This window comes from Mauremys reevesii, linkage group 1 (assembly GCF_016161935.1).
Source record: "Mauremys reevesii isolate NIE-2019 linkage group 1, ASM1616193v1, whole genome shotgun sequence".
Lineage (NCBI taxonomy): Eukaryota > Metazoa > Chordata > Testudines > Geoemydidae > Mauremys > Mauremys reevesii.
This window is the reverse complement of record NC_052623.1, coordinates 278,035,357-278,051,601: the sequence shown is the minus strand read 5'-3', so window position 1 is coordinate 278,051,601 and position 16,245 is coordinate 278,035,357. Positions and strand designations below refer to the sequence as shown.

Below are 16,245 nucleotides of genomic sequence, written 5' to 3'. Positions count from 1 at the left end.
ATGTGGAGAAAAGTAATTACAGTTCACAGAGTGGGCAGAAGGATAACAAGACATTCACTTGGGGCAGCTGTTAACATCAATCAGCTATCGTTTAAAACCAGTTTCAAGGTATGCAGAACAAGGAGGAAAAGGCCAAGAAACAAATACACTTAGTTACTCGGTCAAAATGTGAATGTGTATATCATGGGATGCTTGGCTGATTTTTTAGTACCACTTGCTGCACCCATTCATAAAGTGTGACATTTTCATTAGCTTTCAAAGCAGATCAAATTAATTGGTTTCTAACAAAGGGCTCTTAAGCCAATTTCAAAAGGCCTTACAGGTTCATAAAGCATTTGCTGCAGTCTCCTTTCTGCAGGAGCCTAAGAAATACCCATTTGTTTCTGTTCACTGTAAAGTGGATGTTAACTAATTACACAATTGTAGGAGTGTCAGTGTTGAACAATAGTTGTCCTGAAGGTGGAGTTCACTAAAAATAATGTCACTAGATAAACCTAGTAATTCAAAGGACAAGAGGAAAGTCAGCAAGAAGCAGATGATTTAGTGCTTGCATCATGCTAGGTTATTTGCGTCTGACTGCACTACAGTAAAATTAGAGAGGAAATTCATTTGTAAAAATATTCACAAATGGAAACTATAGGCATAAAAGTTCATGCAATCAATATTAAGTGAAATTTATTGAATATATAACAAAAAATATGGTAGGGTGGCTAACTCACTCACAAAAGCAAGGAAATCTAGGGTTATGATTTAAGCCTTATCCTGAATTCACCAGATATTATGCCTTCCTTTTATTAGAGCCCTGCAGTACTTGGGCACAAGGGAATGATTTAAGGTTGCAAAGATTCCTGTGGCATCTTATAGACTAACAGATGTTTTGGAGCATGAGCTTTCGTGGGTGAATACCCACTTCGTCGGATGTATTCACCCACGAAAGCTCATGCTCCAAAACGTCTCTTAGTCTATAAGGTGCCACAGGACTCTTTGCTGCTTTTACAGATCCAGACTAACACGGCTACCCCTCTGATACTTGATTTAAGGTTGGGTCTCAAATGAAAATTAGCTTGTTTGTCTCTACCTGTCATTTGTGCACATCATAAAAACTCCAAGCGTAAAGTACTGGAGTGTGGCAAGCCAGAACTGAGGTGCATTGATTAGCATGCGGAGTATCTAGCTGTGATAATAACCATGGTAAATGTTTTACTTTCAGGGCACAAAAATTGACAAATCATACCAGGCCCAGAATGGGACAGATTGAAAGCAAGGTCCATTGCAAGTCTACTTTAATCTAATACCATACCCAGAGTCAGTAGAGCCATTTTGATTTGTTTCCTTGTTGGTCCATTCATTCACCATTTCTTTGGATACTTCGCTTCCTTGTTAGCTATAAAGTAGTGTATTACGCCCAAGATTTTCAAAAAGGAAAAATTAGTAAGAGCCTGGTTTGTTTTGTAGTTGACTATGGGCCTCTTCTTGATTGGTAATGGACTACAGTCGGTATCAAACACATCAGTGATTCAGTTCTCCGTCTGTTTATTCCACCATTCAGCCCATCTTTCTTAACAGCATGTCCTATTGCATAAGAGACTGAATGCATCTGTGAGAGACGTGGTGTGCTCTTTGTGGCTATTTGCTCTCCAGACATTTGGCAGCATCATTGGAGCATGGTAGCTGTTTCCTGCGTATTAACAATCGATTTTAGGCTTGTTTAAAAAGCATCCTACATCTTTAAGAAGTTTGACATAATTGAGCACATAATAAAATACAAAATACATCAACCATATTTAGATACCAGTAAAGTTATAATAGAAAGTAATACGATCTAGAGTATAGGTTGGCATGCTGCAATTAATCTCATTTTACTTGGGAATGGCAAGTGCTACACATCCGACTACATTTTATTTACCAGATTCTGATCTCAGAGACACACAGGGACTAGACGCAGTCAAGGACATATGCACTCTGTTCCCAACTCTAGAAGTCAGACAGGGCATTTGAATGGTTCAGCAAGAGCTCACAAAATGCAGCCACTCCCTCTGAGAAAATGATTCAAAATGGCTTCCAACAACTATTCTTGAGCACATAAATAAAAAGCTCAGCCAATCAGAGAACCATAACGAAGATCTTATGACTTTTGTAACCAAACAGGACCAACTCAACTTCAAAAAGAAAAAAGTGACACGAAGATATTGGGAAATTTTGCTCTTAAAGAAAAAAAGGAATTGGTACAATTTTTTGATAGAGTTTGTTTTGGAATTTGATTTAATGAATTTCAAAACAGGAATGCTTAAATAACAACAAAATTTGAGTATTTTGCCCAGTTCCATCGCTTGTTCTGCAGATTATTTATCTTTTTGGTTTTGCGAGCACTGTTGCCTTTCTCTGGAAAATGGGGAAAGCTGATTTGTGTCTGTTTTCTTGAGGCATCCGCTTCTACAATATACTGATTCCTAACATATGAAATGAGTGTGTACACAACAGCCCTTCCCTTCGCATTCGTCATCTGCAGGGTTGGAGCCCTTTAGCACCACGGTTACAAACCTTATAGCACGTTAGCTAAAGGGGTAACTTCTGTAGGGGCAGGGGCGGCTCTAGACATTTTGCCGCCCCAAGCACGGTGGCACGCCGCGGGGGCGCTCTGCCAGTCGCCGGTCCCGCGGCTCCGTTGGACCTCCCGCAGGCGTGCCTGCGGAGGGTCCGCTGGTCCCGCGGCTCCACCGAAGCCGCGGTGAAAGCGGACCCTCTGCAGGCATGCCGCCGAAGGCTGCCTGCCTGCCGCCCTCCCGGCGACCAACAGAGCACCCCCTGCGGCTTGCCGCCCCAAGCATGCGCTTGGCGTGCTGGGGCCTGGAGCCGCCACTGTGTAGGGGTCATCTATTGTGATGCGACATGCACTGTGCTAGTAAGGGTTACGCTAACTTTGCTCCTTTTTCCATCTGGGTTAGTGTGGTTATTGCTGGCTTTGGGATAATAGCATCCCAGCAGGATTAAAATACAATACTGATTATATTGCCAGTGAGGGCATAACATGAGATGATATATCAATTTCCACATGTAATTTAAGGACAGGTGACTCTGTTCTGTTGTTTACACCTTAAATTCCTCCTTTGGTTTTGCTGCTGTCTGATGGCCTCAGTGATTTGAAGACTGGAATGCAGCCTGCACTTCTTGTGTTAAATATTAACCAAATTCGAGCCTTACTGTGGCTAGCTCCTGGCTCTAGCTGAAAGTGACAACTCTAGTGCTCTGATCTTCACAGGGTGTGGACTTTACCTTAATACTATTGTCAGGCACCTTAAAGTATTGATTGACCGGACTGGGTTACAACTCAGTTTCAAATCTCTCTTTAAGTACTAGCCCTTCTTTAGGGACTGTACTTCAGAGAAATGGGGTCTCTCTGCATCCATTATTAGGGATCAGACCTCAGGACACCATTCTGAATAAGCCCCTCCTCCTGCCTTTTGCTGTTGGGTCATTGGGTATTCATAGTCATCTGGATCATGACAGCTGCTAATATACTCTTTTAAGAAGGTTCTCTGGGAAGAAGTAAAAGCAGATGTGAGGTTTATTCAGAACAGTGTCCCAAGACCTCACAGCTAGCTCAGCCTGCGTAATACTGTGTACTTCGCTGAGCTGTATTGGTTCTGGCTGCAGAGATAGCTGGTTTCAAGTCAATGGCCTTTAACTTACAGAACCCTAAGAACATAGATCTCTGACCATTTATCTAGTTCAGTTACATCGTTTGCCATATCTCATGAATCCCCATGGATACACTCCAGGAGGATGGCTATCAGATAGTAACACAGCCTGGAAACAGCACCACTCATGCTGGCGTCCGAAACAACCCAACATGTACATGATTATTAGCTGTTCTTAAAAGGGAGAAATGTTTAGTTTGTGAGTGGACAGAGTTACTTTAAGGGGCAAACCCCGCTGTCCCCTTCCCCATAGACATAAAGGGCCATGGGCACGGTGGGGCTGGCGTGGTGTTGCATGGGGAGATGGGAGTGCAGGATTTGGGGGGCATGTTTGGTGACCCAGACCCCTTACATTCTGCAGAGCCTACTTCCACAAGGGCTTTCTGCGTGCTACCTGGGATGAGGGGAGGAAATCGGCATGGGGGAGGGGAGGGAGTTGGCAAATATGTGGCTATGAGGGAAACCATAGTGGCTTTGGAGGCTACTGTATCCTTGAGAGAAGGCGCATTCATATACGTTTTGGCCTTGTCAACACTGTTGGATCCATGCTAGTAGCAACAGCACCTAGCAACTTGATATTAGTAAGATCCAGTGTGGCTCACTCCATTTCTTTAACATGCTCTCCTGTTACCAACCCTGGGGTTTCTTGCCTGCTCTTTTCCTCTAGCACCTTTCCATCCAAATCACTCCATCCTTTCTCTCTTCTTCTCCCAAACTGTATTTCACTCCTATCTGCTTCCTTCCCTCATAGGACATGATTGCTCTGGTATCCCCATCTTCAAAAAAAGAACATTGTCCCCACTTGTCTATCCACTGACCACCCTCAACTCCCTTCTTATCTTCACCCCTAAAGGTATTGGTCACCTACAGTCCTGTCCTCCACGTTCCTCTGCTTTGCTCCACTGAAGCTACGCTTCCCAGAGCCAGATCTCCCTCTCCTACTGCATATTGCTGCTCCTTGACTTCCCTGCTGCGTTGGAGGCCATCGATCAGACTCTTTTCTAAATCTTGCCCACCCTTGCTTTCATCATGAAGTTCTCGCATGGTTCTCTGCCTGCATTTCTGGCCATTCCTTTATCATCTCTTTTAGTGGGTCATTGTCCTCCCTACACGCACTGTTTATGGGTTCTGCAGGGCTCCATCCTTTGCCCTCTCTCTTTTAGCTTTACACCCTTTCCCTTCAGTGGTCTCATCTGCTCATTTAGCATAAGCTACCATTTTTACATCTACAATGACTGGTAACTCTACTTTCCAACTCCTTACCCACCTATTTGCCTCCCTCCCACCAATCCTGCACATGAGCCTCCCTCTCTGACATCTCCTCCTGGATGTCTTGACATAAGTTTAAACTTAACATGGCCAAAATTGAACTTCTGTCTCCACCCCTCATCGTCTTCCCACTCCCTCATCTGCTTTGTCCTTCTTGACATCGCTATTGAGATTCTCACTGGCATGCAGGCACCATAACTGGGGGGCATCTTTGACTCTTCCCATTTCCTGGCCTGGTCCAAATCCTGCTGCTGCTTCCTCCATGACGCTGACAAAACCTGACCCCTCCTTGATTCACACTGTTACAGTTCTTACTCAGGCCCCGCTCTTTACATCATGACACGAGCACTAGACTCTCCTCCAGCTTTGGCCTTCCCAACACCCCTCTCCAATGCAGACACACAGCTGCTAAGCTCACCTCTGTTTTGATTCCCAGTTTTACATTGCATCCAGTGTCAGGCATCTTGCCATCCATCTCCTTTCAAGCCCCTTCACAAGTTCACCACTCCCATCTCATCCGCTTTTCTCTCTGATGTAGCCCCCTTGCTCTGGCAACGACACTGGCCTTCAACTTCCATTTGTCCATATCTCCCACAAACATCTCTGTGCTTTCCTCCGTGCTAACCCTTATGCATGGAGCACCTGCTCGGCGTGAGCCGTAAGGCCACTACCTGCTCCTTCAAAGTCTTTCCACAAGCTCCACTTCATGTGAGAAATCAGCCACTGAATAGAGATTAGACTTTTTTGTTTTTTAAAGAACCACCTTTCCAATAGGTTGGGGCTCTCAGGTTGTGTGCATTGCTAGCCTAGGTTATTGTGTGATCTTATTACGGTTATCTCCTGCCCCACTCTTCCCTTCCCAGCTACTGTTTGCTAAACTAACCTTTAGGCTCTTGTTTTGAATTTGATTGCAGGGATGTCAGGGCAGGTGTGAGTCTTCCTGTGGATTTGTACAGCACCCGGTGCAATGGAGCTCTAATCCTCACAGACCCCTTAGGCATCACCACAATAGGAATAGTACATCATTCAGATTTTAAAATTCCTTGACTTTTGGTCTCTCTCTGTCTAAGGTCTTTTACTGTGCCATTAACTGTGGTGTCTGAGCAACATAATGTGTGCATGCGCGCATGCAAAGACAGATGTGACAGTAAACAGTTTGAACAAACTCAAATGAGACCCTTTAGGGGGCAAAGTTTATATCCTTGGCCACAGCGGAGGTGAAAAGAGAGCAGGACCTCAGCCACAACAGTATGAGACACATAGGGTTATGTGAGTTGACTGAGTGGAGGACATTAATTCCCCGCAAGGAGTCATGAGATTCTTCTCCTTCCCACAAAGGTTTTAAATGTTGTAAATACAGCCAGCCCCCCGCTCAGCAAAACATTTCCCTGTTCAGCAAAGCGCAGGCTCAATTTTAAGCATGTGCTCATGTTCCATTGAAGTCAATGAGATCAAGCACGTGCTTAAATCCTTTCCTGAAAAGGGGTAATTTGCTAATTTGGGGCCTGGATGTGAGAAAGATTAGCCGTGGTATTTCAAACCCTTGAGTTCAAAGCTTAGCACAGCACTTATGGCATTTTCTTATTTGGAATTATAGACGTTATTTTGGATACAGAACGGCACGTGTGATTTTAGACTCTTTTTCTTTAAAGGCAGAAATCTGCTTGCCAGTTGCATTTTTACTGTGTCCAGCAATTCCACTTTGAAAACATTATGAGAAGACTCTCAGCTCTGTACCCGAGTCATGACCTTGCAAATAGCAATCTGTGAGCACAGAAAATCCATGGATTCTTAGTTCTATGGATTTAGACTCTTAGCATAGAATTAGTTGCATTCTCTGGCGCCTTAGCTGTCACTCTGGTTGTAAACCCACCCTTCACTGCAGAAACCAATACAATGCCACTTTGTTAAGCCTTCTTTCAACCAGAGTGAAAGAGAAGCACCAGCTAGGGGAGTGAGCCTCAAAGCCGAGCTTTTGACTCCAAACATTATTGGGTTAATTGTCCAAAAGATGTAGCCAATGCGAGTAATTGCTAGTGTACAAAAAACCAAACATTATTGTGAAATGTTTTTACATTGATAGGCAGTGTCTAAAATGAGGCATGCATGGTATTGTAACACTGTGATACAGATATGCATCAAATCATGTGGCTCTGTTTTGAATCTTCTTAAGCAAACCTGAATGGCAATAAAATCACTCTGAAAAGGAGCTCATTTTATAGCATGGGATATTAAATTACTGTTCTGAAAGGGTCAGTAGATTACTGGGGGGGAAACCTCAGAACGTTGCAAACTGTCGATGGAGCTGTAACGGTCCAACCCATATTGTCTTCTGCCTCAAGGCACACAGTTGGTATTTTTGTCTTGCAGACCCCAAATGGATTACTGTTGACCCCAAGTCCACTGCTGTCTAGCATTCACTTTTGGAGCAGCCTTAGTCCTGTAGCTCCTTTGAGTCCTGCCAGGCTGCAAGGACCAAACACCTTGTTCCAGGTAGGTTTTTCTTGTGGACACATTTCATTTCTAAAGGTGGCTTTCTTTGGCGCACGTACTGAAAAGACATCAGAGTAACATCCTGCACGTTGGTTTTGAATTTTCCAAGTAGTTTAACTAAATATTGACATTAGCAGGCATTCTTTAAAAGGGACATGCAGCGTTAGATTCACTGTAACACTGTCAGAATCTCCGAGGCAACATCCCTCATAGAACGTGAACATAGCAGATATTTTATGGAAAAAGAAAAGCTGAAGGCCCTAGCTGAAAACAGTTGAGCCCTCAGAGCCCCTGAAGGAGACTGCAGAGCAAAGAGACTGCCTTGCAGCTGGTGAAGGTGGGAGGGAAAGCAAAGGAAAAGGCTTTGGAAAAATCATGCAAACCAAAGCCTAGCCTTGTACAGAAGGCAGTAATTGATCCTTTTATCATGTGAAGGTGCCTGTCACTGAGGATTTGTGGGTAACGCATGGGCCTTGCACTCAGAAGATCTGGGCTCAGTTCTCAGCTCTGCCACAGATTTCATGTGTGTCCTTGGACAAGTCACTTAATCCCTCTTTGCCAGAGTTTCTCATCTGTGAAATGGGGATAACAGCACTTCTCTGCAGCATAGGATGTTGTGAGAATGAATGTTCGAGAGCAATTTGGATTGCACAGTGAAGAGCACCACACAAAACCCAATAAGGACATGAATAAATCACTGTGGAATACAAGCTGTCCAAAGCCCCAGTGTCCATCCAGAAATTGGAAAGAGGGTGGGGCTATCAGCTCCTCCACACTCCAGCCAACTGGAGCTGTTGCCAATCAGCTGATTCAGTAGGGCACAGGAAAAAAATACTTATCAGTTAATTGGCAGGAAGAAAGCTGGTGATCCATAGAGGAGCTAAAGAATGCAAGGAAAAGCCCTGGAATGAAATCCCACAAGTGCTGGGGCAGACCAGCACTGACACAGTGTGTGGAAGATAGGAAACAAAGACGACCCAGCCCCTGAACTCCCAGAGACTGGCGGAAAGGCTGACCATATCATACAGCAGAGTCACAAGGCCTGGGAGTGATATGACCACAAATACTCCAGCGCCACACTGGGGTTACAGCCATTCCTTTCACTTATAATGTGAGTTTATGTACAGCACTCCTAGGGTTCTTTGTTTCACCTCACATAAACTCATTTATTCATATTGTGCTATCATTTTGCACACATGATTGGAAACATCCAGACATTTAATCTGAGATGGAAGCATCCAAGACTTGTCCTGTAATGAGACTGCAAGTGCACCTAGCAACCTACAGTGAGAACTGGAAGTGAAAGTGGATTTGGATCTGTCGCATCTGATGGACCCAAAGGGCCTTATCTGAATAACACCTGGCTCAGAAAAAACAAGGTGACAAATCTGTAGTGCATAAAGTTTTAATTCACAAACCAAATAGGAAGTGGCAACAGCAGCTGAAATGGAACTAACTCACTGAGTCTGAGTTTTCTTCGCAACAAAAACAGACTTCCCCAAGTGATCTTATCTGGGCTATTTCCTGTCTCACACACCTGCACATGTAAAACTCTCCCCAGACTAGGGATGCTACTTGTGTGCCTGCAAGGGCAAACCCACCCTTCAGAATTCTAGCTAGCAAATCTAGGAGTCAAGGAAAAAAGAGCTGGCTGCATGCCCTAAGGAAAAAGTGGTCTCAGACTGACACGTTTCTGTGCCCATTGAGGGTTAATTGAACATTCATTGCTTGCTTAAACAAGAAGCGGAAACCCTGAAAGTAGTGGGGGCTGAGAGTAATACTTCCTAAAGCTGATTGACTCTCTCTTTCGTGGCCCTTGACTTAAACGGAAACAGGACCAGGCCCCAATTTCTTTTTTCCAGGTGTGTAGCATCTTCCATAGTCGAGAACAGGCAGGACTTGGCTAGAATTAATTATTTAATATTAATATTGCCATAGCACCCAGAGGCCTCAATCAGGATGGGAGCCAGATGTACTGTGTGTTGTGGAAACACACAAGAAAAAGTCTCTGCCCTAAAGAGCTAAGGGGATTGTTTGTTACTGAGGCTCCTGTACACAGATAGATCTGGTAATTCTCGCTAACAGCCCATACTGGGTCATGTCACGCCTGCGGCAGCAAGCCTCCCAGCCTGGGACACACTTGGGCTTGTGGGGCTTTCAGTAGCATCCTAAAAACAGCTGTGTAGAGAGTGTGGCTTGGGCTGGAGCTTGAGCTCTGAAGCGGAGCGGGGAGAGTGGACTTTAAAGGGCTTCTACATACCCAGGTTGGGAGGCATGCTGCTGAAGGCTGTGTAGACGTACCCCTTAAAAGCTAGACTGGATTAGGTGGCAACAGGATGGAGTGCTGACTACTCTATGTTGGGTGAAAAGGGAGAAAAGAGGAGGGTCTTAGCATTCTTGTTAGACCCCTCCAGTGTTACGTACCGTGCCTTTGGGACATGACTGTCATCATAGCAGAAGGCTGTTGGATACTGAGGCAGACAGTGGCACTCCATGTTGAGCAAGAGCAATCGCTTCTAGTAATATGAAGCACACGCCTCTTCCTGGATGAAGTGCTCTTTAGATTTCGTTCTGAAAGCAAGTGGCCATTAAGTGCCTCACTAGTACAACGCAGCTAAAGCCACTCCCACATCCCAGTGTGTGGGGAGAGAATTGTGCCCTTTCAGCCTTGGAGAAAATGAAAAGTGCCACTGAAATCCGCAGTTAATTCTGCCTCATTCAATTTACCTCCATAATTTGGCCTAATTGGAAGATCTTCCTGTGGCAATAATACTAGAATGTAATTAAACTCACTTTAAATTTAAATCATTAGTTTGAAAGTTACCACATAATTGGGGCAATGAGAGACTTGTACATAACTGTGGTTTATCCTAAAATAAAGCCCCAGGGGAATGCAACCAAACTTCATTGAAATCTCAGCTGCCCCAATGATCCCAGTTAAACGATTTTATTCTCTTGGTTTTGATTATTTATTATCTGTATTACAGTAGCACTGAGAACTCAGTCAAGGATCAGGGCCCCCTTGTGCAACACACTGTACAAATAAGTGGAAAAAAAAGACAGTCCTTGCCCCAGCGATCTCTCCATCTAAGTCTCCCATCTCATCCATAAAACACAACAGGTGGAAGAATTGGACAAAAGGGTAGGGGGATGAGGTTACAGTAAAATCAGCACATTTTGCATAATAATCAGTAGTCTCAGCACCTCACCTGCCTAGTGAGACAGCCAATTATTATAACAAAAGAGGGATGGTTTGTAGTCTTAGAAACCACATGAAGGACATTTTGGGTTATATATCCCCTTTGAAGAACATACAGTATGAAAACAAGAAACTGGAGGGTTTTCTCTCCCCCCCGTAATTAGTTGAAATCAAATAGGTAAAAGATTTTCCAGGAGCATGGTGGTGATTCTTGTTGTGGCTGGCTGGCTGGCTGATATAAACAGAAAGCCTGCAGGAAACAAACCAGTGCTGACTTTTGATACAGCCTTCACCATGGTGCACTGACCCTTGCTGCAAAATGCTGATCACATGAATCGATGCTTTTCAAATTTCAAACTGAATGATAAAATGTACAATCTTTAGCTAAAACCTGAAGCTAGTAGCAGAACCCGGTGGCAATTAGGATTGCTCACTCTCTGTCCTGTGCGGGGTGGTAATGATATATCTTTTTTACACACCCACTCACCCTGTTTGGTGTAGCTGTTCAGTTTTAACAAAGTGGCAGTTTTGGACTGGGTCATTCAGTATATAGGGCCTAATCCTTTAAGGTGCAGTGACCTCAACGCCTGTTGAAATCAACAAGTTTTGAGGGTGCTCAGCACTCCCATTTAAGTAATGCCTCATAGAATCAGGACCTAAGTCTGGCCATAAAATAGGACAATATAATCCTTAGCACATTTTTAAAAACTAATTCTGAGTGTCTAATGTAGCAGGCTTATCCTACTTTCCTACCTAGCTCCCTGGCTAGTCTTAGATCTTAAATACCAGTCAATACACATTAAGTGCAAATAAGCTGCAATCAGGGTGCAAGGGTGTACAAAGAATATACTGGTGTGTTAACTTAGTTAATATTCTTTGCACAGCACTTTGAAAATGTGACATGCTTAATACTTAGATCCCTTAGCCACATGACAAAGGGTCCCTTGTAGATAGCTGACAGATTCTACTGAATACACAAATATTTTTTCAAAATAACTTTGAAGGCTTATATATTTGCCTCCCCCGCACAGATGAAACTGTATCTTGAGTTTACAGTTTCATTTTTGCAAGAATCTTCATTGCGTATCTCTTTCGGACACCTTACAAATGCAGGTGTTAATTAATGTCTTGTAAGATTACAGAACATTCTTCCTTTATGCATATCAACAAATCTTTCTTCATACTGCTCAATTTTGTGAGCTGATGACAGTTGTCTTGTAGCATTAACTAGCTGTATTTTCTTGTACATTTAAGAAAAAGAATATCATCCTTTCATTAATAAATTTTACTCATTATTATTTGACTCAAAGCTTGTCATTTAGGAACCACAACCTTTGAAAGGAAAATCATCTGGGTTCAGTTGCTGGGGCTGAGTGCATATGCAGTAATCCTTTGAGATAATGAATGAATTTTACCTTTTGTTCTCTTGCAGTTTCCAACTCTGCTAAATGGTCACATACCAGTACCAATCCCCAGTTTGGATGGGGCCTCTTCTCCAGTACTGCTTTCTCCAAATGCTCAGAAATCCTGATGACGTCTCATCATGATAAGGACTCATTAACTGATTTAATACATTCATTCCCATGGGTTAGTTTTTCCTGTGTCATGAGAAGGACATTGTGAAACCCTCCATTTCTTTGGTTTGCACTTTTCATTACATGGATCTACTTTTATTATGTTAGCATTTTTAAACAGTGTTTTTATATATATAAAAATCTGTTTTGCATTAAGTGGATTATAATTGTGTTTCTCATAGCTCTCAAGTGTTGAACACTGTTGTTGATGAAGTACTTTTCTTAATGGATTTCAGCAATGTATCTAATAAGGATGTGAAGCTTTTTTTATCCCTTTTTTCTGCATATTATGCATTGTGCTTGTGTAAAGTATAACCGGCTGTGCCTTCTTTTGCATAATGTTATGCAAATGATTTATATATTTTCTAGTATTAAGATAAAGGTTGAAAGACATAACTAGTATTGAACAGCCCTATGTGTTTTTTCCACAGATAGGCCATAATGATGCAGTGTATTCATGTAACTTTGTATTAAGTGCTTCCAAAGTGTATAAAAAATAGCCGTATGATTTTTCTTTGCTAAACTGAAAGAACATAATAAATGTTATGTCCAGGAAATGCATTTCAGAATAACTAAGCCATAGCTAGACAAATGCTGAAGCCCACTTTCCACTCTGGCGTAACTCCATTGACTTTCACAGAGTTACACCAGGGAGGGATTGGGCCCTGACCATTCATAAAATGTTTTAATGGTATTTTGTAAATGTGTCTGCAGAGAAAGAAGACTCACTCACTACCTGCTATTTTCATAAATTGCTTATGAATTGTTGGAATAACAGCTGAAAAGACCCATCATGTACTTTCCATCCTCCTGGCTGATGCAGGATTGTTCCGAACCTCTGTTGGTTTTCCAAGTGCTTTGTCCAGTTGTTCCAAATGCCTTTCACTGCTTCCCTTGGAAGAATATTGCAGCTACTTAGCTGTCAGAATATGAAGCTTTCCCCAAAGCTGCAGAATTTGTAGACCTTTAAATTAACACCTTGTGCTTGTAAAAAGCCCTACCGTATTCATGGGATTGTACATGTGGAAACATCAAGTATCTGAGAATTGTGGATTCATAAGTAATGCTGCATCACTATCTGTATACAACCTAAAGATTAACGTATTAAGCATGCACGATAGCTTGAGGTGGTGGCGGCTTAGTCATCTCAAAGTGTCAGGTTAGAAATACCTAGACTCCATGGCACCACAGATTCCAAACTTGGCAGGGCTGACACAAACCTTGTCTTTTAAGGTAGATAAATTGGGTTGTGTGCAGTATCCTGTGTGGCTCTCTCAGATGAGATCTTTAAAACACAACAAAATACCCAAATGAGGATCCTCTCTGTTACAGCTGGTCAATAAAGATCCCACTGCACTTTTTGTGTGAATAGTGGGTTTTGCCCTTGTAACTGGCAAAACTCCTCTTTCTTGAATTGTATGAAGTGAGCTGTGTGCCAGTTGTCTGCCTGGATGCATTTCAGTGGTGATGCATGTGTTTAGTTGTAAAGTGGTTTGCAATCCTTCAAGATGAAAGGTGCTAAATAAACATTTTATTAGTAAAGTTCTGATATTTAAAGGCCATTTTTGGGGGCGAGGGAGTGTGATGAGAGCAAGCTTCTTCCTGAGGCTCCATGGTCTTGCAACCCAAAATGACTCCTGCATTTGATTGACCTGAAGAGCTCTGTGTGGCTCGAAAGCTTGTCTCTTGAACCAACAGAAGTTGGTCCAATAAAAAAAATTACCTCACCCACCTTTGTCTCGCCTGCATATCACGTAGTCTAAGGGTACATCTACACTAAAAACACTATAGTGGCACAACTGCCCTGCTATAGCAGAGACACTTTCTACAGTGACAGAAGGGGTTTTTCCATTGCTGTAGTAAATCCACCTCTCTCTAAGAGGTAGTAGCTAGATTAACACAATGACCACAGGGCACGATATTTTTCACAGCCTTGAACGATGTAGTTAAAAGAACCTAGCTATGTAGTGTAGACCAGTCTTAATGAAATGAAATAGAAATCACCATATCTAAGTAAAGTACCAGTGATTCTAAACAAAGCAATAATATATACCCAAGGGGGAAAAAAAATCTCATCATGCATTTCAGCATTTGGGAACCCCAATAGGCATCATCATGTACATCTAGAAAGGAAGGACTCCAATGACAGGCCACAGCAATGAGAATCTTACTCAAAATGTCCTGCAAGTTTTAGGCTAGCTAAATTGAAAACAGACTGAAAACAAAGGTGGCCACAAATGAACCAATCTGAAAGGTTGGGTCAAACACATGAAAAATTAAGTGGAGGCATCAGAGATTAAACTACAGGAGTTTACAGATTAAATTATTGTATCAACCCTTTTCTTTTTAAATATATATGGCCTCTCAGGTGTTTGGAACTTTTCAGTGATTAAGTCACATATGTACAGTGTCCATGTGCTGGGAATCCTGGAACTGATTCTCTTCTCATTGTGCACCACTGTAACTACTTCAATGGTGTTACTACTGATTTACTCTGGGATAGCTGAGGGAAGAATCAGATGTCAAAGAAGATGAGGATGCACATCTCCTTTAGCTCACAAAATAAAGATATTTCCTAGAGTATTAGAACTCAATCAATTAAAATACAATATATATTAAAAGTGCTGTCAAACTCCACTCTGCAAAACTTGAGAGTAAAATTGTGGGAGGGAGTGTCTTTTTATTGACTCTCTGATGTCAAAGACCAGAACAGACTCCTACAAGAGGAAAATCCAGATTCTCATTAGTTTGTATCTTTTTCCTTGTTGCTGGATCTGATATCTTGGAAAGTAACCAACCATTTTTTAAAGAAATCGTGAAGTCTTGTACACTTTCCAAACTGCAGGGTTAGGGTTTTTTTGATGCCAGGAAATATCTATTTTTGGACAAAAACTCAGCAATGAAATTATTGTGAAAGATCCAAGTGAAACATGATGTAGACAACTTTGAAGAGGAGAGGCCAGGAGGCATAAGGTGCTTGTGTTTCCTCCTATATCTTAGTGGCAAAGAGTAACAAGTAAACATAGTAATAATGGTACAGCACATTTGTTATTGCTTAGCGGATTTAGTTTAAGTTTGATCAAAAATAGCTTAGCAGAATGAAAATGTGCTGTACTGTCTGGCCTGCAAATTGGTCAAAATGTCGACTGAATAAGAATTCTGATTACTGTTTGTGTTATATAAGAAAGATGCACATGAAGGGTAATACAGAATCATATTGCCATTTTTTCACATGGATTTATTGTCCACCTTCCCAAACCAGAAGATGGACTTTTCATGCTTACTAAATAGACTAGCCTTCTTTTGGTATGCTATGGTTCAAGGAAAACTCTGATGCTTTTCTACTGAATTTTATTAACGAGTATCTCTTAAAATGTAGATACAAATCACAGAGAAATTTTAGTAAATAAATATGCATGGAAGAGTCAACATTTCTATGACAGTGGATGGCTCTGAGATTACTTGGTGGAGGCAGCCATGTTCTCATCAAAACAGAAACAGGTTGGACTTATTTCTCCCCTTGTTTTTATTAGGTAAGTCAATGGGCTTAGAGCATGATTTTTTAGGTAAGTTTATACACGCATTCAAACTTATTTTGGGAGCAGTTTTATTTTAGAGGTGCTTTTATTTACTTTATATAGACTACTATAAACTGGAATTAGGAAATTTTTGTTATACCTATTAGCTGATATTCCACTGGAGTGAATTTTCACTAGTGTGGCAACAATTATTTGGTATCTCCGCCCACATTCTGTAGGCAGAATTATGCATTTTTTCCCTCCTGGCTCCCAGCCCTTAGAGAAAAGTAGGTGCCTTCAGTTATATAGGAAAAATTGCAGGACCTTGTGACTGAAAGAAGCATTTGAGGAAGCCACCAGATCTACACCTCATAATGCTTAGCAGAACAAACAAGGCCCATTTTATGGATAGGTTGCTGTGTGTCTTGTGGAACGAACATGAATCTATGAGATAGGACATTCTAAATGTATCATGATACCTACCCTTAATCTAT

The 16,245-nt window shown here is 42.1% G+C and overlaps 2 protein-coding genes across 5 annotated transcripts in view; one reads left to right on the top strand and one right to left on the bottom strand.

The window, feature by feature from the left end:
- The window catches only part of ELK3 (ETS transcription factor ELK3), a 58,152-nt gene extending 44,377 nt beyond the window's left edge, over positions 1–13,775 (top strand). For 2 of the 4 annotated variants that reach the window (XM_039495335.1, XM_039495342.1), the window contains 2 exons: positions 7,338–7,460; positions 12,092–13,775. In XM_039495335.1, the coding sequence (XP_039351269.1) occupies positions 7,338–7,460; positions 12,092–12,190 (222 nt within the window). In that variant the 3' untranslated portion in view covers positions 12,191–13,775. Of the gene's footprint in view, positions 1–1,210; positions 1,361–7,337; positions 7,461–12,091 lie in introns of those variants that run through there. The other 2 variants (XM_039495349.1, XM_039495357.1) reach the window with 2 other exon arrangements.
- CDK17 (cyclin dependent kinase 17) overlaps positions 1–16,245 on the bottom strand; it is a 204,350-nt gene that overhangs the window by 6,882 nt on the left and 181,223 nt on the right. The window lies entirely within an intron of this gene.